A 27,063-nucleotide genomic window follows, 5' to 3' on the forward strand; every position below is an offset into this window, starting at 1 on the left:
TTCCGTTCTCGGGTCCATTCTTGCTACCATTGTGTCGCATTCAGGCGGGAGTTTTGGAAACAACTCTTTCTGTTTCTACGCTCTTGGTATCAGCAACTGAAATATACAAATACTTACAGCTAGCTCAGCTGTTGACAGGTACGCATTAGCCAGATATGTACATTTTGCGTTTAAACCCTTGAAATGCCAGGATGTTTGCAATAGCAGCCCAGAAGGGGCCGCAGAACGTGTTCTTGCGTTTAAAAGCTAGACGCAACGAATATGAGAGAACGCAAGTGTCCCGAGACGCGTTTATAAGAGTTGACATTCTTTAGAACTTGAAACGGCGTCTAAAAAACGCAGCGCTTCAGCGCGAGACGCTGAATAAACAGCTTCACGCGGCGCGTGTTTATATGGAAAAACGACGCAAAAACACGTCTGGTGTGAACGGCCCCTAACAACTATACGGTGTTGTAATTGTTTGTTTGATGCATAATTGTAATAGCTGTTCTGTAATATCGTTATAAAATTGTTATAATGCTTTCTTGTCGCAGAATAGATTGGAGAATTAATGGGAGTCGACGGCCGGATGGACCCGTTAGACTTCCTAACGAATGAAAATCTGTTGCTTTTTCTTCACCGCAAGAAGACGGAGATTTCTTGCATGGAACAACCGCACACTTTCCTCACCCAGCTGCGTGACCACGATCTGCTGCCGGAGAAACTTTATAAGGCACGAATACATTGTCTTTCTACCTCTCTCACCCACTTATTCTCTCTCTCTTAATCCTCCAATAACAGTGGTAGTACAATGGTACTACCATGGTTTTTTGAACTTGAACACTAGCAGTACTGATTTTTTGTTTGTTTTTTGTTTTTGAACATGTCAACATAGCAATACCACGTTTTCAGACATGTACTATTGCAGTACCCTGATTTGGACATTGTACCATAATAATACCATGTTTTTCGACGTGGTAGTGTAATTATTACATTTTTCGAACTTGAACCATGGCAACATCATGCTTCATGTACCATAGTAATGGCATGTTTTCGACATGGTATGTTTTTAAAACCATGTTTTTGGTCATGTTACATGGTAACAGCGCCGTTTCTAGGCATAGGCGAACTAGGTGGTAGCCTAGGGCTGGGAGGGTGCCAAAGAGGAGGCCTCGGCCATACCCCAATAGGAATCTTGCCAGAATGGTCTGAAACGGCCCTGCATGGTAATATCATGTTTATTGGATAAAGAACTATAGTTTTGGGTTGGGTTTACCGAAGCACTAAGTAGGACGTTAGTAGCACTTACGTAGTACTTAATATCTAAGGCGCGTTTCCCAAAAGCATCATTATCTAAGTAGTTTGTAAAAACTTTTGTAAATTAACAAGAGCTTTGAACCGCTCTTAAGTCCATTAAGTGCAACTTAATCGTGTCTTTCTGGCATCTTTCACAATTTATCAAAGACAATGGGACATTGAATAAAATGTATTAATATATTTTGATCATTGGAAAGCCATTGTAAACTATTTCAGATGATGAAAAAGTGTTGAAAAAATCGCTATGAAATCAATAGGCAGTCTCCGCAGTCTGCGCATGCGACTTGATCTAAATTACAAGACACGTAATACAGTAATAACGTTATGTAAGCCTTCTTTGATAAGCATAATTGTAATGGCAATAGAAAGATGACATGTTCTTATTAAACAGATTATTTAAGAAGACACACATGAGTAATTTGACCATGCAGTTAAAAAATTAAATAAATATGCCTTAATAAATAATTAAAATATGGTTAACAGAGGAGATTAGAGCGAGAGTGTGCAATGAGAGATTCCCTCTCTCTCACCTTCCTCCTCTTCCTCCTTCCTCCAATGGATGTTTCAGATCTTTTTATAAGACAGTAACAAATTGCATGATGCATAATGGCAGTAAGGCTACAAGCAGGTTTGGGGAGTAATGGATTACTTGTAATGGTATTAGGAAATCAGTATACAAAAATTAGGTGACTGTAATCCGAAAAGAAAAGAAATAGTGAATTTTCCTGACATAAAGTGATACAGACAGCTGTTTGTTTAGAGTGAGAGATGGTTTAGATGTGTGTTCACTTCGGGATCTCTCTCATGACGCATGCGCAAATAACACCTGTCTCACATCAGCACTCTGCTCTCGAGGCAAACAGCTGCTTCATCGCAATGGCCACGAAAGAACATGCATTATTTTCTTGGAAATTTGACATTATTCGCTCTTTAAAAGAGAAAAGCGAAACAACATTAAAGTTCAGTGGAATTTATTCCTTCCAGCTGTGAAGATGGTAATAAGAGCCACACAGAAATCACATTAGCTAGGTTAGCTAAAATTAGTTAATATGTGTTAAAATGAGTTAGCCTTAGTGCTCAAAGAAATCCGTGGCCCTCATCATTTGGTGGGAGCAGGAATAGCTGCCAGTTCTGACACGATTTGAGCATCATTGCTGGTACGGCGTAAAAATCCTCTCGTTTGCATGGTTGCAAATGCGAATTGTACTATATTAGCCAGGATGTCCTGTATGTTGTTCTGTTCTGTATTGAAGCTGAAAAAGAAAAAAAAGGTGTGAATACAACAACAATACAAAAATCAACTGAAAAAATAGAAAAACTGCTTTGACTTTCTCTCCTTTTTCTTTTTCTGTAGCAGACAGAGAACTCACCTGATTTCTTTAAAATACTGAGTTGTTTATTAACATTAACAGCTCATTTTCTGTTTTCTAGGTAGGGTGCAGTGTACATGTTTCTTTTCCTTAGTTATAATAACAGCTACAACAGTGCTCATAATATTACTCAAACTTGTTCTGTTTGCATTCAAGGCATAATTTAAAGTTTTAGAGATCATATTGATTTTATCTTTACGTATGTGCCCTTGTGGTAATCCAAAAGTAATGAAAAATAATCTGATTACATTACATTCATATTGCTGTAAATGGATTACATTACTGATTACATTTATTGTTAAGTAATCTGTAATCTGTAACAAATTACATTAAAAAAAAGTAACCCTACCAACCCTGGCTACAAGTAGCCTACACTCTAACCAGATGATTTGTTAATATTAAGACAGGTCTATGAGTAGTTAAATACTGATGCCCGTCATTTTAATCCTGTTCTGTGCGCATTTGTTCAGTTTCCAGCCAAAGGAATAAAACTTTAGGTTATGTGAGAGCCTCTTATGATTCACATAGCGTACATTCACGTTATGCATTTATTGCGTCACTTTCATTGATCTCTATGATTGAGCATCAGTACATCTGAATCTCCGTCTTACTAAAGCCATCATTATGTTTTTAATTAAATACTGTACCATGTAACACTTACCATGGCGATACACTGTTTTGGACATTGTACTACTAATACCATGTTTTTCAACATGGTACTTTAGTTATAGTGTATTTCAGACATGATACCTGTATGTGCCATGGCAATACAATGTTTTTTGGACATTGCACCATAGTAATATCATGTTTTTTGACACGGTATGTTTGTAAAACCATGTTTTTTGACACACACCATGGCAATACCTTGATTTTTTTATATAGTACTATAGTTATACTTTGTTTTGTTGACATTGTCCATGCAAATACCAATGTTTTTCAAATACCAATACCATTTTCGATACCATTATTTGACCATGTTTTTGGACACATATCATGTTAATACCAGACACTGGCTGATAGTGGATTTTGCCGATACCAATAACTAAGCTGGTGGAAAAGGCAAATAACCAATTAACTGGACCATAGTTTTGAAAATTGATTTATTGAAAGTTAAAAAATAAATAAAAAAATTCTTCGTTTTCCTTACTGTGACATGAACATACATAGAGGCTACAAGAATGCAATATCCAAAATGAGTAAAAATCCCAGATGCATTTTATTTTGCAATTAAAATCCCAATAATAACCATACCAAAAAAATAAAAAATAAAATTATTTGGTCCATAAGGAGGCCTTTTAACTGTAAGCAAGCCCAAAATACACCAGGGACTCCCAGCTTACACAAACGCATAAGGGAATTAAAACATGCACTTTTACCATCATCTACAATGTATTACAATATAAACGCATTAAAGTAGACATTGTCATATAGGCTCATAAATATGGAAGTGCAGTAGTTAAAGGAATGTTCCAGGTTCAATACAAGTTTAGCTCAATCAATCAGCATTTGTGGTATAATGTTGATTACCACAAAAATGTATTTCGATTCGTCCCTCCTTTTCTTTAAAAAAGACAAAATCAAGGTTACAGAGAGGCACTTACAATGGAAGTGAAAGGGGCCAATTTTTGGAGGGTTTAAACACAGAAATGTGAAGCTCATAATTATATAAAAGCACGTACATTAATTCTTCTGTTAAAACTTATGAATTATTTGAGCTGTAAAGTTGTTTAAATTGTCATTTTTACAGTCTTTTTAGTGTTTTAGGGTTTGTTGACATTACATTATCATGGTAACGCAGTTGTAAAATTGGCTATAACTTTACAGAGAAAAGGTTAGTTAGCGAATTTATCACGCTAAAATCATGTTAACATGCATATTGTTTATGTGTTGTGGCTATACTTTTGAAACAGTGAGTATTTTAATGTTCAAAAATGTGCTTCCATTATAAGTTGACCTTCACTTCACACAAACACCAACACCTCCTGCAACCCCCCTCCTCCCTCCTCCTGCTCTTAAGATCTGTGAAGATGATGTGAACCGCAACTTTCGAAAACAAAGGATAAGGAAAACACAGGGCCCAGATGGCGTTTCACCTGCATGTCTTAGATCCTGTGCTAACCAGCTGGCCCCCATCTTCACACAGATCTTCAATTGATCACTGGAGCAGTGTGAAGTCCCATGCTGCTTCAAACTTTCCACTATCATCCCCATTCCAAAGAAACCAAAAATCACAGAACTTAATGACTACAGACCTGTAGCCCTGATGTCTGTGGTCATGAAATCATTTGAGAGACTGGTGTTGGCCCATCTGAAGAACATCACTGGACCCTTTCTAGATCCCCTTCAATTTGCTTATCGAGCAAACAGGTCTGTGGATGATGCAGTCAACATGGGATTGCATCATATCCTGCAACATCTGGACAGACCAGGGACATATGCAAGGATCCTTTTTGTGGACTTCAGTTCGGCTTTCAACACCATCATCCCAGCTATTCAACGGACTAAATTACACCAACTCTCTGTTCCCATGTCTATCTGTCAGTGGATTACCAGCTTTCTGTCAGACAGGCAGCAACTTGTGAGACACCTGTACAATCAGCACTGGTGCCCCCCAGGGATGTGTGCTCTCCCCACTACTCTTCTCCCTCTACACCAATGACTGCAATTGCCAAGGACCCCTCTGTCAAGCTCCTGAAGTTTGCAGACGACACCACTGTCATCGGCCTCATCCGAGATGATGATGAGTCTGCATACAGAAGGGAGGTTAAACAGCTGGCTGTCTGGTGCAGTCAAAACAACCTTGAGCTGAACACGCTCAAAACAGTGGAAATGATTGTGGACTTTAGGAGGAACCCCCCAACACTGTCCCCCCTCACCATTCTAAACAGCACTGTGGCAGCAGTGGAGTGATTCAGGTTGCTGGGCACTACCATCTCACTGGACCTGAAGTGGGACCCACATTGACTCCATTGCGAAAAAGGCCCAACATGGGATTGTTGTACTTCCTTCGCCAGTTGAGGAAGTTCAATCTGCCACAGGTGCTGCTGATACAGTTCTACTCAGTGGTCATTGAGTATGTCCTCTGCACTTCAATAACTGTCTGGTTTGGTTCAGCTATGAAATCAGACATCAGAAGACTACAAAGGACAATTCGGACTGCTGAGAGGATTATTGGTTGCCCCCTGTCCCCCTTCAAGAACTATACACTTCCAGAGTGAGGAAAAAGGCTGGAAAAATCCCTCTGGACCCCACTAACCCTGCCCACTACCTTTTTGAACTGTTGCCTTCTGGCTAACGCTTCAGAGCTCTGAGCACCAGAACCGTCAGGCACAGGAACAGTTTTGTTCCCCCAGGCTATCCATCTCATGAACAGTTAAAACTGCCCCTTTGAGCAATAATTATGTGCAGTTCACAGTCTAGTCTTTTTATATTTATCCAACACATCCAACTTCTTCTGCCGTTACATTCCCTTGCACTGTACATAACCGATTTGTATTTAGATTTGCAATATATTTGTGTATGTGTGTGTGTATGTATATATATATATATATGTATATATATGTATGTATGTATGTATGTATGTATGTATATATTGTCTATTGTGTATTCTATATATACTTATTTCTTTTCAATATTTATCTATTTTTTGTTCAATTTTAATTATTTTTTTAAAGTCTTGTTGCTGTTTTTGTATTGTTGTGTACTGGAAGCTCCTGTCACCAAGACAAATTCCTTGTATGTGTAAGCATACTTGGCAATAAAGCTCATTCTGATTCTTATTCTGATTCTGATTCTGAAGTGCCTCACTGGAACCAAGATTTTTGCTTTTTTTAATAGAAAAGGAGGAACGATTCAAAGTACATTTTTGTGGTAATCAATATTATGCTACATACAGTGCATCCGGAAAGTATTCACAGCGCTTCACTTTTTCCACATTTTGTTATGTTACAGCCTTATTCCAAAATGGATTAAATTCATTATTTTCCTCAAAATTCTACAAACAATACCCCATAATGACAACGTGAAAGAAGTGTGTTTGAAATCTTTGCAAATTTATTAAAAATAAAAAACGAAAAAAATCACATGTACATAAGTATTCACAGCACTTTGCCATGACACTCAAAATTGAGCTCGGGTGCATCCTGTTTCCACTGATCTTCCTTGAGATGTTTCTACAACTTGATTGGAGTCCACTTGTGGTAAATTCAGTTGATTGGACATGGTTTGGAAAGGCACACACCTGTCTATATAAGGTCCCACAGTTAACAGTGCATGTCAGAGCACAAACCAAGCCATGAAGTCCAAGGAATTGTCTGTAGACCTCCGAGACAGGATTGTATCGAGGCACAGATCTGGGGAAGGATACAGAAAAATTTCTGTAGCATTGAAGGTCCCAATGAGCACAGTGGCCTCCATCATCCGTAAATGGAAGAAGTTTGGAACCACCAGGACTCTTCCTAGAGCTGGCCGCCTGACCAAACTGAGCGATCGGGGGAGAAGGGCCTTAGTCAGGGAGGTGACCAAGAACCCGATGGTCACTCTGACAGAGCTTCAGCATTTCTCTGTGGAGTGAGGAGAACCTTCCAGAAGAACAATCATCTCTGCAGCACTCCACCAATCAGGCCTGTATGGTACAGTGGCCAGACGGAAGCCACTCCTCAGTAAAAGGCACATGACAGCCCACCTGGAGTTTGCCAAAAGGTACCTGAAAGACTCTCAGACCATGAGAAACAAAGATTGAACTCTTTGGCCTGAATGGCAAGCGTCATGTCTGGAGGAAACCAGGCACCGCTCATCACCTGGCCAATACCATCCCTACAGTGAAGCATGGTGGTGGCAGCATCATGCTGTGGGGATGTTTTTCAGCGGCAGGAACTGGGAGACTAGTCAGCATCAAGGGAAAGATGAATGCAGCAATGTACAGAGACATCCTTGATGAAAACCTGCTCCAGAGTGCTCTGGACCTCAGACTGGGGTGAAGGTTCATCTTCCAACAGGACAACGATCCTAAGCACACAGCCAAGATAACAAAGGAGTGGCTCCGGGACAACTCTGTGAATGTCCTTGAGTGGCCCAGTCAGAGCCCAGACTTGAACCCGATTGAACATCTCTGGAGAGATCTGAAAATGGCTGTGCACCGACACTCCCCATCCAACCTGATGGAGCTTGAGAGGTCCTGCAAAGAAGAATGGGAGAAACTGCCCAAAAATAGGTGTGCCAAGCTTGTAGCATCAAACTCAAAAAGACTTGAGGCTGTAATTGATTTTTTTTTATTTAATTTTTTTTTAATAAATTTGCAAAGATTTCAAACAAACTTCTTTCACGTTGTCATTATGGGGTATTGTTTGTAGAATTTTGAGGAAAATAATGAATTTAATCCATTTTGGAATAAGGCTGTAACATAACAAAATGTGGAAAAAGTGAAGCACTGTGAATACTTTCCGGATGCACTGTAAGCTGTCGATTGAGCTTAATTTATATTGAACCCAGAATATTCCTTTAATCAACAGAAGATTTATCATTCATCAATAGTAGATTGGCAGTACTCCGGTAATAAGAAAATACTTTTCCCCTTTTCTCTTGGGACACCGTCAGTCAAAATCAACATGAAGAACTTATGATTAATGTATATATACTGAACAATAAAACCTCTTTTGAGCACTAATTTTTATACCCTTATTAAAAGTTATAATAATACAAAAAAATAGGTAACTTAAGGCTTTGATTTTTGCCCATAACTGATAGTTCCAAAAAGCAACTATCAGCGCCGATATGTCAGTAAAACTGATATATCAGTTGACCTCTAATTAATATCATGTTTCTCAACATGGTACTATGGTAGTTTACCATAGGTAAACTATTAGTGTTTTTCGGACATGACATGTACCATGGCAGTAACATGTTTTTTGGACATTGTACCATAGTAAAACCATTGTTTTTTATTGTTTTTTATTTTATTTATTTTTATTTTTTATTTATTTTTTTTTTTTAAATAGTATGTTTTTAAATCCATTTTTTTTTGTACCAAAAAAATGTACCAGGCAATTGATTTCTGGAAGTAATACTATAGTTATACTTGTTTCTTGGACATGTTCGATGCTAGCACCATGTTATTGTTATTTTGGATATGATACCATTATAAATTGTTTTTGTCCAAAAACATATCCAAGGTACCATGGTAGTACCATGTCTTTTGGACATGTGTCATGGAAGCACCATGTAATTGTTTGAAGAACTTTGGAATACAATGTGAATAAGGGGAACCAATTGACTTGAACTGGGCCTCACACAAGACCAGAGTATTTGGTATTTTGTATTTTTGATCACCTGTCACTTAATGTGTGAATGTGTGTGTGTTTATTAATATCAGATGGCCCCTCTCTCCATCCTCAGGACACCAGCTAAGGAGTTTCACCTTAACAGTAAAAGAATGATCCAAATGGACCATTTAATAAATTAAAAATATGTAAATTAGAGAGAGCTGGTCATCTGAATAATCTGAAGGATTTGTGAGATTCCCTAACCCTTAAGAGCTCTTCTGTGCCATCAACCCAAGGAACACACAGTTGTAATAAAATGAGGTTTATTTACAAATACTACAAAATGGTACTAATAAGCTAAAAGATAAAATAAATAAATAGGTAAATACAGTGCATAGGATGGAAAGAGGCAAGTGGCTGAAATGGATGTAGCCATGGCAAAGGATGAACATTATCTTATGAAAGATAAGTTGCTGTTTCTCTGTTAATTAATAAGGTGAAAACCTTATTCCTAATTAAACAAATAACTCAAAGATTATTTGCAAGACATTTCATACACAGGTTATGCAATCTAAAAAACATTAGAAAATCATAAACTGATAGTCTACACTAATGCCAAGGTCTCTGGATAGAGGTTTAGCAGTGATATTTACATTCTCCTTGATCGATCGATGAGTTCGGTGAAGGCGATGTCTTCCACTGGGGCTCAGGGCCACGTTACAGTGGGGAACAAGCTGGATTCCATTTCAACAGCCTTGGACATGAAGGTGCTGAGGAATGCTGATCTCCTGGAGAGGGTTCTTGCAATCTGGAACATGCAGATATACAGCCCTTATGTTGGTGCAAGATTCATCATCTGGAACACGCAGATGCACAAAACTTGAAGAGAAGGTTTGCTCGCCAGAGCTAAACCTTGTTGCTGTAGTTATCTCCCTGGTATAGGGATTCCGAACTTGGTGTTGCAATAAGTGAGACTTGGTCGATATTCTGCTGTCTCTCGGATGGAGACTAAGAATGTTGGATGATCTGTTATCCTCTCTCCCATGGAGTGAGACCAGAACGGAGAAGTGTTTTAGAAGTGTATCCTGTTAACGACTCAGGAGTGTTACTGTTATTCTGTTAATGTCTCGCACCACTCAGGCTGAGGACCCAGAATGTTGATTATTATTCTATTATTGCTCCCAAACTCAAACAGCCGGGAACTCAGAACAAAGGTTTGGTCATCCGGAGGATAGTTTTATACCTTCCTGATGAGGAGGAGATTTCAGTTTGGCGCTTCTTGTTTCAGGGTTATGATTAGCTGCTGACATCAGAGGGAGCCCACACAGTGTGGCTCACCCTCCCTTCTCTGTGTGAAACATTTGCATATTTTAAAGTACATAGTTAGAACAGTGTCTTTAAAGTTTAATCTATGCATTGTTCCTTTTCCAAAGCTCTTCAAATATACTCTTGGCATTTTCTGAAGATATAGAGACCAAACATGATATTGAAACATGATCTGCTCATACTCCTCTTGTTTTATGCCTTTATTTCTCTCTTTGTCTGTAGAAGCTTAAAGGAATGCGCTCTCGTGAGCAGCGGCAGAAAGGCGTCTATGATGTTCTGGATTGGTTGGAGAAAGAGAAATCTCATTGCATGCATCGGTTCTGGGACTGCTTGTTTAAAGACCATATCCTTCATCTGTACCCTGCACTACGTCTGCTCAGAAACAGCCTGCTGGACGGTCCGTGATTTTCATTATTATCAGCTTCAGGCTAAATCTGTTTGTCATCTATATGTTTGTGCATTTATATTTGCAGTATGTTTTATTTATTTTCATTTTGTTCCAGGCACATTTAGCTTCAATGAGAAACCCGCAGTTGAAGAGGGATTGACTGAGAAGGAACAGTCTGAAGGAAAGGGGGAGAAAGTAAAGGAGAGAAAAAATAACAAAAAGCGAAAGATAAATGATAAAGCTAGTGAGGATAGCGATGGTCCAGGAACGTCCTCTGCCTCCACACCCACTCGGAAGAAACCAGCCAAGAAACCCTCCTTCTGTGAGTGTCTGAACTAGAGCAGGTCCAAAGTTCTCACCGAATTCCTGGGTGCCTTTGTCCTATCCTTGTATTTTTTACACTTTAGAGCAGATTCTCACATCACCTGTCCCTTTCTCTCTCTTTCTCAGCATCTCCCATTAAGAAAGGAGACACACAGGAGATTTGGATGTGGCCTCTTTATAAAACTCAGCTGCCAGTATCCTGTGGGAATAAAGAGGGCACTCTTCATAGGGACAGGCTGGCCAGAGGTTCACCATCGCTGAGTTTTTACTCTGCATTTTAAATACTTTTAAGGGTGGATCATTCAGTTGAAATGTACAGGATTCTGCTACATTAAAGGGATAGAAAATGATGTCATCATTTACTCAGCCTCATGTTGTTCCATACCTGTTTGACTTACTTTCTTCCATTGAACACAAAGGGAAATGTTTGGCAAAATGATATCCTTAGTCAGCATTCACTTTCATTGCATTTTGTTTTTTTTTTATTCAAACAATTAAAGTAAATAGTCACTGAGGGTAACATTTTCCCAGACATCTTCTTTTGTGTTCCACCGAAGAAAGAAACTCATACTTGTTTGAAAAAACATGAGGGTGAGTAAATGATCACAGAACTTTCATTTTGTGGTGAACTATCACTTCAACTGGTGTTTGTATTAGTGGTTGTTATCTAACTATTCTATGTACTTCCTGTAGGGAAGGAGTGTATTTTTGCACAGGGACGCTGGTTCACCCCATCTGCTTTTGAGCAGTATGGAGGCAAGGAAAGAAGCAAAAACTGGACACTCAGCATACGCTGCAGAAACACACCACTCAAGAAACTCGTAGAGGTAAATAAAGCAGACTCTTATAGATGCCTTAATACCATACATATAACATCCCTGTACACTTCCATACATTTTAAATACTGCATGTCCTAATAAACACTTAAATACTATATTACAACTAACAGATCTGTATACACTTTTTAATACATCATACTGTATATAATTGACCGCTATAGACTCTTAGATACATTAAAACAGCTAGCCTTTTTAACATAAGCCACTTGTAGATTTATAGTTACATTTAATATGGGAAGCCCATATAGATGTCTAAATACATTAAATGTAACAGACCACTATAGATTCCTAGATACATTAAGTTCTGCAAGTCATTATAGATGCTTAAAAACACTTAAAGGAATATTCTGGGTCCAATACAAGTTAAGCTCAATCAATCAGCATTTGTGGTATAATGTTGATTACCACAAAATTTATTTTGACTCGTCCCTCCTGTTCTTTAAAAATAAAAAGCAAAAATCTGAGTCACAGCAGAGACTATTTAGCAGAGACGGGCCACTTCTATTAAAAGGAATGGGAGAAATTGGAATGCCCAACCAAGGAGCTCTGAGCGCCCAATGGTCAACAGATGTAGAAAGAAGTCCCGCCTTACAGTTAAAAGAGCCAAACACCTTTTAGATACAGACATAGCATGTCAATCAACTCGAGAACGTGCATGCGCATTAGCTAAACAAGCTGGGAAAATTTCATTTTTTAGCGTAATATGAGGTAATGAAGCACAATGTATGATACCAGTTTTGTCAGATTTAACTGCTGATTTAATATGCTGTTTGATTGCTATCTTGACCAACCGTTTTTGAGATTTCAGTATCCCCCCATTCAAGTAGATAGGAGCTGCACTGGCATGACTGGAAATAGCCTCCCGAGAGTGTTCAAAAGATGGCTGACAGTGGACTGACTTGCTAGAAAGACTTTGGTTACAGTGAGACACTTACAATGGGAGTGAATGCGGACCAGTCCGTAAACATTAAAATACTCACTGTTTTAAACATATAGTCACAAGACGTAAACAATATGCATGTTAAAGGGATAGTTCACCCAAAAATTAAAATTCTACATACAACCATCCCAGGTGTGAATGAATTTCTTTCTTCTGCAGAACACAAATGGAAATTTTCAGAAGAATATTTCTGCTCTGTAGGTGCAAACAATTCAAGTGAATGGGTGCCAAAATTTTGACATTCCAAAAAGCACATAAAGGCATCATAAAAGTAATCCATATGACTCCAGTGTTTTAATCCTTATCTTCAAAAGTGATATGATAGGTGTGGGTGAGAAACAGATCAATATTTAAGTCCTGTTTTACTAGAAATTCTTCTCTTTGCCCAGTAGGGGGTGATATGCAAACAGAATGTGAATCACCAAAAACACAAGAAGAAGAATGTGAAAGATATAGTGGAGATTGACTGAGCAGGGAGGAGAATTTATAGTAAAAAAAATGATGTAAATATTGATCTATTTCTCACCCACACCTATCATATCACTTCTGAAGATTAACTTCTGATTGATTAACCCACTGGAGTCATATGGATTACTTATATGCTGATTTATATGACTTTTGGAGCTTCAAAGTTTTGGCACCCATTCACTTGCATTGTATGGACCAAAACAGCTGAGAAATTCTTTTTAAAAATCTTCGTTTGTGTTCTGCAAAAGAAAGAAAGTCATTCACATCTGGGATGACTTACTAACCTTTTCTTTGTAAAGTTATATCCAGTTTTACAACTTCGTTTCTATGATGAAATAACTCTGTATACTCTGTAATCCCGCAAAAATAACAATTTAAACAACTTACATCTCAAATAATACACACGTTTTAACAGAAGAATTAATACTTTAAAATAAATTATGAGCTTCACATTTCTGCCTTTAAACCCTCCAAAAATGGGCCCCATTCACATCCATTGTAAGTGCCTCACTGTAACCTCCATTTTTGCTTTTGTTTTTAAAAGGAGGGACAAGTCGAAAATAATTTTTGTGGTAATCAAGATTATGCCACAAATATTTTCAATTGAGCTGAACTTGTATTGAACCCGGAACATTCCTTTAAATATAACACACTTCTTGTGGATTTCAAGGTACATTATATATACAGTTGTGCTCAAAAGTTTGCATACCCTGGCAGAAATTGTGAAATTTTGGTATTGATTTTGAAAATATGACTGATCATGCAAAAAAATTATTAATTTTATTTAAGGATAGTGATCATATGAAGCCATTTATTATCACATAGTTGTTTGGCTCCTTTTTAAATCATAATGATAACAGAAATCACCCAAATGGCCCTGATCAAAAGTTTACATACCCTTGAATGTTTGGCCTTGTTACAAACACACCTGGTGACACACACAGGTTTAAATGGCAATTAAAGGTTAATTTCCCACACCTGTGGCTTTTTAAATTGCAATTAGTGTCTGTGTATAAATAGTCAATGAGTTTGTTAGCTCTCACCTGGATGCACTGAGCAGGCTAGATACTGAGCCATGGGGAGCAGAAAAGAACTGTCAAAAGACCTGCGTAACAAGGTAATGGAACTTTATAAAGATGGAAAAGGATATAAAAAGATATCCAAAGCCTTGAAAATACAGTCAGTACTGTTCAATTACTTATTAAGAAGTGGAAAATTCGGGGATCTGTTGATACCAAGCCAAGGTCGGGTAGATCAAGAAAGATTTCAGCCACAACTGCCAGAAGAATTGTTCAGGATACAAAGAAAAACCCACAGGTAACCTCAGGAGAAATACAGGCTGCTCTGGAAAAAAGACAGTGTGGTTGCTTCAAGGAGCACAATACGATGATACTTGAACAAAAATGAGCTGCATGGTCGAGTTGCCAGAAAGAAGCCTTTACTGCACCAGTGCCACAAAAAAGCCCGGTTACAATATGCCCGACAACACCTTGACACGCCACACAGCTTCTGGCACACTGTAATTTGGAGTGACGAGACCAAAATAGAGCTTTATGGTCAGAACCATAAGCACTATGTTTGGAGAGGGGTCAACAAGGCCTATAGTGAAAAGAATACCATCCCCACTGTGAAGCATGGTGGTGGCTCACTGATGTTTTGGGGGTGTGTGAGCTCTAAAGGCACGGGGAATCTTGTGAAAATTGAGGCAAGATGAATGCAGCATGTTGTCAGAAAATACTGGCAGACAATTTGCATTCTTCTGCATGAAACCTGCGCATGGGACGCTCTTGGACTTTCCAGCACGACAATGACCCTAAGCACAAGGCCAAGTTGACCCTCCAGTGGTTACAGCAGAAAAAGGTGAAGGTTCTGGAGTGGCCATCACAGTCTTCTGACCTCAATATCATCGAGCCACTCTGCCACATCTCAAACGTGTGGTTCATGCAAGATGACCAAAGACTTTGCATGACCTGGAGGCATTTTGCCAAGATGAATGGGCAGCTATACCACCTGCAAGAATTTGGGGCCTCATAGACAACTATTACAAAAGACTGCACGCTGTCATTGATGCTAAAGAGGGCAATACACAGTATTAAGAACTAAGGGTATGCAGACTTTTGAACAGGGGTCATTTCATTTTTTTCTTTGTTGCCATGTTTTGTTTTATGATTGTGCAATTCTGTTATAACCTACAGTTGAATATGAATCCCATGAGAAATAAAAGAAATGTGTTTTGCCTGCTCACTCATGTTTTCTTTAAAAATGGTACATATATTACCAATTCTCCAAGGGTATGCAAACTTTTGAGCACAACTGTATATAGCAGCATGCTTTTAGAGACTCCTTCATAAATTATATATAATAGATCTCTGTAGAATCCATATACACAAAAATAGAGCAGGCCCTTATAGATGCTTGAATGCATTGAATATAACATATTTCTGGAAGATTCTAGGTACATTTAATAAAGTAAACCCTTAAAGATGCCAGAAATGGGGCCTGGGTAGCTCGGTGAGTAAAGATGCTGACTACCACCCCTGGAGTTTGCGAGTTCGAATCCAGGGCGTGCTGAGTGACTCCAGCCAGGTCTCCTAAGCAACCAAATTGGCTCGGTTGCTAGGGAGGGTAGAGTCACATGGGGTAACCTCCTTGTGGTCTCTATAATGTGGTTTGCTCTCGGTGGGGCGCGTGGTGAGTTGTGCACGGATGCCGTGGTGGATGGTGTGAAGCCTCCACATGCACTGTGTCTCGGTGGTAACACACTCAACAAGCCATGTGATAAGATGCGCAGATTGACCGTCTCAGATATGGAGGCAACTGAGATTCGTCCTCCGCCACCCGGATTGAGGCGAGTCACTATGCCACCACGAGGACTTAGAGTGCATTGGGAATTGGGCATTCCAAATTAGGGAGAAAAAGATGCCAAAAATATAGATTTATATAGATCTATAGATTTCTACAGACATTAGGCCCTTATAGATGCCTAAACACATTAAATATAACAGACTATATAGACTCCTTAATGTATTAAATACAGCAGACAACTGTAGACTATTTCAGCTCTTTTTCAAACATAAAGAATACCTCCTCATTCCTTTTAGTCTCTCTCCCTCTCTCTTTCTCCAGGAAGGGCATCTCCAGACTCCACCGATGAAGAGAAGAAAGAGGACATGCGTCCAAAACGTACCATGCTTTTTCTTCCTTTATGTGAAGTCAAGTTTTATTTCTGTGATTTGCTTTTGAAATTCATGAAGTTGGTTACTATGCTTCTTTCTGCAGAGCATGAGAGAACTGTTTCCTGTCATCTCCTCAGATAGCTCCAGTGCAGGTGAGCACCCAAACATCAACACTTATACTCACACACACTCTGTCTGCTGTCTGGCTGTCTGAACGCATTGTTGTTTTACTCCTTCAAGACTCAGAAACCAGTGCCCTGACAGAGGAGGAAATGGACGCAGATGATTTTGAGGAACAGAGAAGCAGAGAGGGAGAAACAGAGTTTAGAGGGAGAGGAGAGGAAGTGGAGGAGGAGGATGAAGCAGATATGGAAGATCTATCTGTTTTCCTGGCCCCATCTTTACCAGTCACTTGTGTTTCTATTTCCGGGATGCTACACAAATATAGGTTTGCATCAGGTATGTTTGTGCACTGATGTGATTGCTGTAATCTGTCTATGTTTTACACAGAACTCAGTATTTTAAAACCACAGGATTGCACAGTAAGTGCAAAGTTTATTTTATTTTTGCTGCAGGTTTAAAAGGGAAGTGTTTAAGCAGTTTATAGTTTGTTTTGCAAGTTTGAGTGTAAAGTGTTTTATTCAATGCAGGTTTGAGTGTAGTGTTTAAACAGTTTATAGGTTGTTTTGGCTCTGTTCCACTAGTGTTTAATCATAATCTCTGTTTAAGTACATAGTTTATTCTGTCTCTGTATTGCAGATGTGCGTGGGAAGTGTATCCGTACTGATGAGAGCTGGTTCACACCAGAGGAGTTTGTAAGACAGGAACCCTCTCTCACTGATGGATTCTGGAAAAGAGACATCCTGTGCCATGGCAAAACTCTCAACTTCTTACTGAAGGTAATGAGTGAGAGAGAAAGAGCAGAGAGAGAAGCAAATGAGAGAGTGAAAAATAATTTGTCTGTTTTCATATTTAGAAAGACATTCTGTGGATCCATTCGCTTCTGTGTGAATGTGAGATGTGCAGTGATCAAGAGCAGGACCTGGTAAGAAACATTTATACCTAACAATTCGTAATACATCAGCAGAAACATAACTCATGTTAATTACTTCTGTATAACACATACAAAGGTTAGTCTGCAACAGCATCTTCCTGTGGATGTGTTAAAATACTTCAATTACAAATACACTTATTCAGCACACGCTCAGTAGCGTTTTTTTTTTTTTTTCTCTGACTGAGAAAAGGGAGTGTGATTATTTCACTTTGTGAGAACATTTCAACAAAAAAATATACGGTAGATTTTTATATTGAATGTCTACTATTTACATCTACTGTGTAAAGTTTTGATGGCTTTGGATTCAGACTAACATCTCTTTTATCTCTAAGTCCAAATTGGGTCTAAGAATCTTTAACATGTGCAATGATTGCTATTTTATCTAATTATTTGATTGTTTTTCACTCTAAGCTGATCAATATATTTTAGTAAAAAGGATTTAAAGGTGCACTCAGTATTTTGTTGCCCATTAAAAAAAATTTACTCCTAAAGAAATTCATTGTAATTTTGAAACATATGTATAAAATCATGACAACTGACTAGAGATGAGGACTCTAGTCATATCAGTAACATTATAAAAGCTGTTTTATTCTGCATGGGACAGGGGCACCCTCATGGGGGCTGCCATTTTAGAATCACATGAACAACTGAATACTACTGGCTTAATCTCAGTTACCATCTTGTTATTGGACACTTTCACTCTTGGATTAAATTAATCATGGCTGATTGTGAATAGTGAATTTCTACAATGGCATCTGTAACTGAAAACGATTGATTTTGAATAATGCTGCATCCACACCACTAGGTGTCACTGTAAGTCCAAAATGACACGAGCAAAAAGTTACTGAGTGCACCTTTAACCTACAATAGTTCAGATAATTATAATGTGGGTTCCACTTACATGTTCACTTTATGTACACATTATTTCTGACTGCTAAAAGAATTGGTTCCATATAAAGGTGAACGTTATTCAGTAATATTACAGAGTATTAAAGCAGTTGTATTATTACTTTGATGTGTACTCTGATTTAAAATACAGCAAGTTAATACTTAAGTCTTACAATTGCTTCAAATCTCTCTGACTTCTTGTTGAAAAATTAAATATTATGATCTAGTCTTTATCATCATAAGTGAATTACAGGGACAGTTACGTTTGGCACAAATAAATGTTTCTTTTGTATTTGTAGTAGTCTGAGAGTTATGAAGGAAATCACCCTTGCGATCACCCTTCATTTATCCAAATTGGCAGCCATTGTTGAAAAAACATCATTAAAAGCACTTTGATAGGCTAAAGTGTCAAACAAGATTGCAATCAAAGAATGAATGAATTATTTCTGGCATAATGAATAAATAAAGGTGTTGTTTTATCATGTCATCTTGTGAAACAGTTGGCGCAGAAAAATGACGACGTGTGTTACGTGTGTGACTCCAAGGGAGATATTGTGTGCTGTGACGAGTGTCCACGAGCTTTTCATCCAGACTGTCACCTGCCAGCTGTACACAGAGATTCATCTGGGTAAGAGAGAGAGAGAGAAAATCAGGGATTTTTTTTTTTTTTTTTAATAAATAGAATCATTAAAAGTGCACCGAGTGCATGTGTTGTAGATTCATCCTTCTGAATGTATGTGTGTTCGTTTGCTTGCAGAGAATGGATGTGTACTTTTTGCGTGTTGCGGGCCAATCGACAATGGCTTTACTTGAGTCACATGACTGAACAAGATGCTTTAAATGCCCCAGTGTCCCAAAACAAACTGGTAACTACACACACATGCACACACAACTTTTATTCTACCTTACCTTACTCTCAAGAAAACTACTAAAATAAAGATTTATGGGACAATCTCTCAAAATTACATGTTGCCAAAACAAAAAGGAAAAAGTGAGATTATATATTTTACATTAAAGGGTTAGTTCAACCAAAATGAAAATTCTCTCATCATTTACTCACCCTCATGCCATCCCAGATGTGTATGACTTTCTTTCTTAGGCAGAACACAAATTAAGATATTTAGAAGAATATTTCAGCTCTGTAAGTCCAAATAATGCAAGTGAATGGGTGCCAAAACTCCAAAATCCACATAAAGTCAGCATAAAGGTAATCCATACGACTCCAATGTTTAAATCCATGTGTTCAGACACTATATGATAGGTGTGGGTGAGAAACAGATACATTTTTAAGTAATTTGTTATTCTAAATTCTCCTCCCTGCCCAGTAGGGGGACGATATGCATAAAGAATGTGAATCACCAAAAACACAACAAGAAGAATGAGAAAGTGAAAGTTAAAGTGGAGATTAACTGAGCAGGGAGGAGAATTTATTGTAAAAAAGGACTTAAATATTGATCTGTTTCTCACCCACACCTATCATATCGCTTCTGAATGTATGGATTTAACCACCAGAGTTGTCTGGAGTACTTGTATTTTGCCCGTATGTGGATTTTGGAGCTTCAAAGTTTTGGCACCCATTCACTTATATTGTAAGGACCTAAAGAGCAGAAAAATTCTTCTAAAAATCTTTGAATTTGTGTTCAGCAGAAGAAAAAAGTCACACATCTGGATGGCATTAGGGTGAGTAAATTATGAGAGAATTTTCAATTTTGGATGAACTATGCCTTTAAGAAAATAAAGCCTATGTTTATAGGTCTTACAGATTTTTTGCATTGTGACATTATTTACATGACAATTAAACACATTTCACCCCAAATGTTCTTTACTGTGACGCATTTTACTTTAGAGTTTATATACACTGGCGGCCAAACGTTTGGAATAGTGTATAGATTTCGCTCTTAAGGAAAGAAATAGGTACTTTTTATTCACCAAAGTGGCATTCAACTGATCACAATGTATAGTCAGGACATTAATAATGTGAAAAATTACTATTACAATTTGAAAAAAAATGTCAGAACTTCTTAAACTACTTCAAAGAGTTCTCATCAAAAATCCTCCATGTGCAGCAATGACAGCTTTGCAGATCCTTGGCATTCTAGCTGTCAGTTTGTCCAGATACTCAGGTGACATTTCACCCCACACTTCCTGTAGCACTTGCCATAGATGTGACTGTCTTGTCGGGCACTTCTCACACACCTTACAGTCTAGCTGATCCCACAAAAGCTCAATGGGTTTAAGATCCATAACACTCTTTTCCAATTATCTGTTGTCCAATGTCTGTGTTTCTTTGCCCACTCTAACCTTTTCTTTCTGTTTTTCTGTTTCAAAAGTGGCCCATAAGGCCATGAGTCTTCTCTTTACTGTTGTACATGAAACTGGTGTTGAGCGGGTAGATTCAATGAAGCTGTCAGCTGAGGACATGTGAGGCGTCTATTTCTCAAACTAGAGACTCTGATGTACTTATCCTCTTGATTAGTTGTACATCTGGCCTCCCACATCTCTTTCTGTCCTTGTTAGAGCCAGTTGTCATCTGTCTTTGAAGACTGTAGTGTACATCTTTGTATGAAATATTCAATTTTTTGGTAATTTCAAGCATTGTATAGCCATCATTCCTCAAAACAATGAATGACTGATGAGTTTCTAGAGAAAGCTGTTTCTTTTTTGCCATTTTTGACCTAATATTGACCGTAAGACATGCCAGTCTATTGTATACTGTGGCAACTCAAAAACAAACACAAAGACAATGTTAAGCTTCATTTAAAGAACCAAATATCTTTCAGCTGTGTTTGATATAATGGCAAGTGATTTTCTAGTACCAAATCAGCAATTTAGCATGATTACTCAAGGATAAGGTGTTGGAGTGATGGGTGCTGGAAATGGGGCCTGTCTAGATTTGATCAAAAATGACATTTTTCAAATAGTGATGGTGCAGTTTTTCACATCAGTAATGTCCTGACTATACTTTTTTGATCAGTTGAATGCCACTTTGGTGAATTAAAGTACCAATTTCCTTCCAAAACAGCAAAATCTGTACATTATTACAAACTTTTGGCTACCAATGTGTGTGTGTGTGTGTGTGTATGTGTATGTATTTTTCTTTTTATTTATTTTTTTCTTTTTATTTTTTTTGCCTTATATGAATGAGAGTTGGGAAGGAGAGAAATGTGCTTTATTGTCCTGAAAATTATGTTTCAATGCCAAAAATAAACATAAAGGAATATTCAAGGTTCAATACAAGTTAAGCTCGACAGCATTTGTGGCAAAAATGAATTGACTTATCCCTCCTTTTCTTTAAAAAAAGCAAAAATAAAGGTTACAGCGTGGCACTTACAATGGAAGTCATTGGGGCCAATTTTTGGAGGGTTTGAACAGAAATGTGAAGCTTATAATTTTATAAAAACATTTGCATTAATTCTTTTGTTAAAACTTGTGTATTATTTCAGCTGTAAAGTTGTTTAAATTGACATTTTTACAGTCATTTTAGGGTTTTAGGTTTTGTTGACATTCCATCGTCATGGTAAAGTAGTTGTAAAATTGGCTATAACTTTACATAGAAAAGGTTAGTAAGAGATTTAACACACGAAAATAATATGTGCATGCATATTGTTTATGTCTTGTGGCATTACTTTTGAAAAAGTGAGTATTTTAATGTAAACAAATTGGTCCCCATTTACTTCCATTATAAGTGCCTTACTGTAACCCATATTATATATATATATATATATACACACACACACACTACCAGTCAAAAGTTTTGAAACAGTTACTCATTCTTAATTATATATTTTTTTTTCACATTTTAGAATAATAGTAAAGTCATCAAAACTATAGAATAACATAAATGGAAATATGGGAATTATGTTGTGACTAAACAAAATCAAATAATTCAAAACTGTGTTATATTTTAGCATCTTCAAAGTACTCACCCTTTGCCTAGAATTTACAGACATGTACTCTTGACATTTTCTCAACCAGCTTCGTCAGGCATCACCCTGGGATGCTTTTTAAACAGTACTGAAGGAGTTCCCATCTATGTTGGGCACTTATTGGCTGCTTTTCTTTATTATTTGGTCCAAGTCATCAATTTCAAAAACTTTTTTTATTATTATTAAATGTTAAGTTTTATAATGAAATAAATTAATATGGCGGCACAATTATATTTTTGTCTACAAAACTAATTTCAAACATTTAAGCATACGCCTTCAGATCAAAAGATTTTTAAGATCATGAGAAACATTTCAGTCAAGTGTTTCAAAACTTTTGACCGGTAGTGTATATATGTATATATTTATTTTGATTCATCCATCGTTTTCTTTGTAAAGATCGTTGTCATCAAAGATCTCTCTCTCTTTCTCTCTCTCTCTTTGTTCTTTAGCACTGCCACTATTTGCTGTTATGTATGTATAGAGAGGATGTCCAGCGAGTGTTTGTAAAGGATCCTTGCAGAACAGTAAGGATTTTTCCTCTTTCTGTTTATCTTCTCATCCTGCACTCATTTATACAAAATGTATTGTTCTCATGCCTTTGAAATGGTTTAAAAATAAAATAACATTTATTTATCTTTGATTTGAAGTTATGATAGAAAAAAAACAATGCATGATAATTCTGAAAATATTAAAACTTCCAGGTTGCCAGATACTCTCAGTTAATATCTCATCCCATGTGGCTGGACAGAATAAAGGAGAAGCTGGAGCATGGTGAATATCAGATGGTTGGAGAGTTCGTCTCAGACTTTCAGCTCATCTTCAGTAACTGCAGCAGGTTCAACAAGGTAAAACGAACTGTTAAAACGCTCCTTAAAGGTGAACTATTCCAATTGAAATTGCAAAACAAAAAAAAAACTTTTCCAAACAGGATTCCCGAACACTTTCCCCACTTTCTATTGGTCAGACAAACATATAGTCCTGCCCCAAAAGCATGCCATTGGTTGTCAATTTTGCTATGTCGGGCTGATTGAGAGGCTCAAATAAACAAAGCAATGTTTTCACATGACATGATCATTTTGAATGAATCCCTAAGTGTTTATAGCTATAATATTTAGGCTTATAATCATGTCTGCATATTAAATGAATATTCTGGTTTCTATACAAGTTAAGCTCAATCAACAGAATTTGTGGCAGAAATAAATTTGGACTTTCACCTCTTTTTCTTTAAAAAAAGCAAAAATCTGGGTTACAATGAGGCACTTAAAATGGAAGTAAAAGGGGGCCAACTTTTGAACATTAAAATACTCACTTTTTCAAAGTCATAGCCACAAGACGTAAACAATATATGTGCTAACATGATTTTAGTGTGAAAAAGTCACTTACTAACATTTTCTGTGTAATGTTATAGCCAATTTTACAACTTCATTGCCATAACTATGCAATGTCAACAAACCCTACAATTACTGTGAAAATTATGATTTAAACAACTTTACAACTCAAATAATACATGCTTTTATAAAATTATAAGCTTCACATTTCTGCCTTTAAACCCTCCAAAAATTGGCCCCCATTAACTTCCATTGTAAGTGCCTCACTGGAACCTACATTTTTGCTTCTTTTTTTTTTTTAAGAAAAGGAGCGACGAGTCTAAATCATTTTTTTGTGGTAATCAGTATTATGCCACAACTTTTATTGAACCCGGAATATTCCTTTAAGCTGGGACAGGAGAAAGTATTTTAAAATCCAAAAATTGACACACTTCACCTTTATTTGGGATTTTTGTATTTGTTTATGTATAGAAAAATTGGACATTATTGGTCATTCAAAATCTTGGTGTGATGATTCACATAATGACAGGGTATTTGATTTTTAATGCAAAGTAATGAATGACTTATTGTATTTTGATCTCTTTTGCTCTTAAAAGGACAATGAATTTGGTAGAATGGGTGCCAAGCTGAAGGAATTGTTTGAAAAGGAGTTCAAGAACATCTTCACTATCCAATAGCATCTCGCTTTCCAACTCTGACAATATGTTTGGAACAAAGTCCTTTGAATACCTTTGAATATTCATTGGATCATATTATAATGTATAAACTGAAAGATGATGTAACAATGCAACATTTATGACTTGGTTGCTATGCAATACTGTGTATCAAGTAGGGTTGCAACGGTATGAGATTTTCACGGTACGATAACCATCTCAGAAAATATCACGGTATACGGTATTACACAGTTATTATCAGTTACAATGACCCTTAAAAGGAGAAACTTGAATTGAAACTTGAAAAAAGAAATTCTAATGGAAAATTAATTTAATTTTAATTTGTAAAAAAAAAAGTCTCCCTTTTGAAAATAAATAATGTAAATAGAATAAATAAGAAAGCTAACAGAATTACAATAATAAAACAAATTATAAACATGATAAAAAATATAGCATGTAACTATAACATGTTATATAACTAAAGCATGTTAGTTTACATGTTAACATAGCAGTAAAATTAACTACAATATGATAAATAACATCAGCTGTGTGAGCTTATAAAGTAATGTCGTATGATTATTAATAATTAACATATACTGTAAGTGCGTGACAGCGCAGCCAGACTGCTTCTGTTTGTACCTTTAACTCAGTGATTCTCAACTGGTTTTGCTTTAGGACACAGATTTTACATTGGATATCAAGTGGCGACCCGCCATAGTAAAAACGTAACCTGTATTTAATGTATCCTAGGTTGCATTTCCTTTTATGCTACATAGTTTTGTTCATGGTTTTCAAGTACAAGGACATGCATCAAGTGACATTATTTTTGCTGCTGATGTAAACAACAAAAGCGACAGGACGTTTTCTCTCCCCCGTTTTAAAAATTGAAGAGCATATTTACTTCTATGAGCCCATTATTATCCTGTTTGTTTCCTAATTTCAAACATAATTCAAACAGAACATAAATATTACACAGGAGGAAAGGCTCCTCATTACCATGATTAGGTCAGTGTAGCTAGTCTTAAATAATAGTAATAATAATTATAAATTATAATATTTATGAAAAAATAAATACTAGCTGAAACACATCTTGAAACTTTTAACTACAACTGCCACTGTTGATATAAAATGAGGTCTAACAGATTCTACCTTTAGATTATTTCATAAGAAAAATGTTGTCAAAATATAACAGTTACTTTCACTCATGTAAAATCATGAAACAATTTTGTAAAGGTGATGAATAATGAAAAAAAAAATGAGCGCATAGCACAGTGTTGTTCTTTTCCTCCTCAGTGCTGTTTGGCATGTCAGGGCTGCCTACTGTTTGCGAGGTTCGACTTGACTTTCTCTGTAACGCTTTAAACTAGAAAAGTCTCACTAGAATTGAAATTGGTCACATCAGTTTTGAGGTCTGCGCTGCGCAATATCGAGGGAAGCCCGGTTGTTGCACGCGCGCGTCAGAGAGCAAGCTGGTTCCGTTACACTCGTGCGAAAGTGCAGATGAGAAGCCTTCAGCTGATTGCGAGATTATCATTAAATCTGCCTCAGCAGTCCTAAATAGGCTATCACTTGGGCGGCCGCCGAAATATCTTCAATGGGAGAACCATGTCATTGTTCTTTCCCTGCTGTCCGCATAGACCTGCAACCCACTTTTGGGTCGTGACCCACCAGTTGAGAAACACTGCTTTAACTCACACACACACTCACTTATGTCAGACCCCCTCACCTTGCTTCTCTCTGACATTTTCTCTGCTGCATGTGTGTGTGTGTGTGGTTCAAGTCGATGAGTCTGACAGGCAGTCGAGGAGGAAAGGAGATGCGCACGCGCAGGTGAGATTCTCCGTCCGGTTGCATTTTTTTTCTCAATACCGTAGATAAGCAAATGTACATGGTATGATAACCGTCAATTTTCATACTGTGGTATACCGTGAAACTGGTATACTGCTGCAACCCTAGGTATTACAAGTGGTCATTCAAAGATTCAAATATAATTTTTTTTGTTGCACATAGGATATTGGTTTTTGGAAGTGTCCTAAAGGCGCAATGCTTCAGGTTTCAAGCATCAAGTAATTTTTTGGCCTTTGCTGAAAGCAAATGCTGTGAAAAATGACAAAATCACTGACAGTCAGATCATATTTGATGTTTAATATATAGCTTTGTAAACAGTTTTTTGGATCAGTGAGATGTAACTGTGGGTGGGACATCCCAGATAAAAACTCAGATTAACATGTAATATGTTACTTATTACTTTGCACTTTATTGTGTCGCACCTGGTTAGGGCATGGTGTTACAGCTGCTGTGGGTTGGCTATGTTAATACTAACTTTGCTGATTTTTAAGCTTGGTGATTTGAGTGACAGCAACCATTGGTGACCACTGAGATTAACATTATGCAAATGAGTAGTGATGCAATATGGCTACTACTAATGGAGGTGAAGCTCTGGCTCCTTGGCAACCCCCAGCAATTGAATGGCTGTCAAATGTTAATGAAAAGTGTAAAGTGTATAATTTCTGCACTTTATAGGCTGAATTTTGAATTCAGCCAAGAATGTATAATTAATAGTAGTCTCTGCACATTAAACTAGGACCGGTAAAACAATTTAAAAATGACACACTACACCTTTAATTTCAATGAGGAGGAGTTTAGTGGTTGAAGGGGAATCTTTTTCTCATTTGCTTTCGTTGAAGTTCAAGTAATTTGCAGTTTACACCCTCAAAAGAAATTTTATTCTGTAAAACAATGAAAAAATATTTGTACATTGTAATTCAAATTAACAATATTTTAATCAACTGCCATCTTGTTTTTACAATAAACAAGAAATAAATTA

The 27,063-nt window shown here is 37.2% G+C and overlaps 1 protein-coding gene across 4 annotated transcripts; it reads left to right on the top strand.

Moving 5' to 3' along the window:
• On the top strand, window positions 1–27,063 carry LOC127450666 (nuclear body protein SP140-like protein). Of its 4 annotated transcripts, none has more exons than XR_007899018.1 (16): window positions 1–138; window positions 534–712; window positions 10,475–10,649; window positions 10,756–10,962; window positions 11,091–11,210; window positions 11,658–11,791; window positions 16,338–16,394; window positions 16,491–16,539; window positions 16,628–16,846; window positions 17,147–17,286; window positions 17,364–17,432; window positions 18,830–18,957; window positions 19,087–19,195; window positions 22,705–22,779; window positions 23,004–23,100; window positions 24,180–27,063. XR_007899018.1 is itself a non-coding variant. In XM_051714941.1 (16 exons), the coding sequence occupies exons 2-16, from the start codon at window positions 551–553 to the stop codon at window positions 24,258–24,260; spliced, it is 1,869 nt and encodes a 622-aa protein (XP_051570901.1). In that variant the 5' UTR covers window positions 1–138; window positions 534–550; the 3' UTR covers window positions 24,261–27,063. The 4 variants fall into 4 exon arrangements, 3 of the variants coding, with proteins under 3 accessions (XP_051570901.1, XP_051570902.1, XP_051570903.1); XM_051714941.1 differs by having other exon boundaries at window positions 22,957–23,100; XM_051714942.1 differs by having other exon boundaries at window positions 11–138; window positions 539–712; window positions 22,957–23,100.

This window comes from Myxocyprinus asiaticus, chromosome 13, assembly GCF_019703515.2.
Source record: "Myxocyprinus asiaticus isolate MX2 ecotype Aquarium Trade chromosome 13, UBuf_Myxa_2, whole genome shotgun sequence".
Classification (NCBI taxonomy): domain Eukaryota; kingdom Metazoa; phylum Chordata; class Actinopteri; order Cypriniformes; family Catostomidae; genus Myxocyprinus; species Myxocyprinus asiaticus.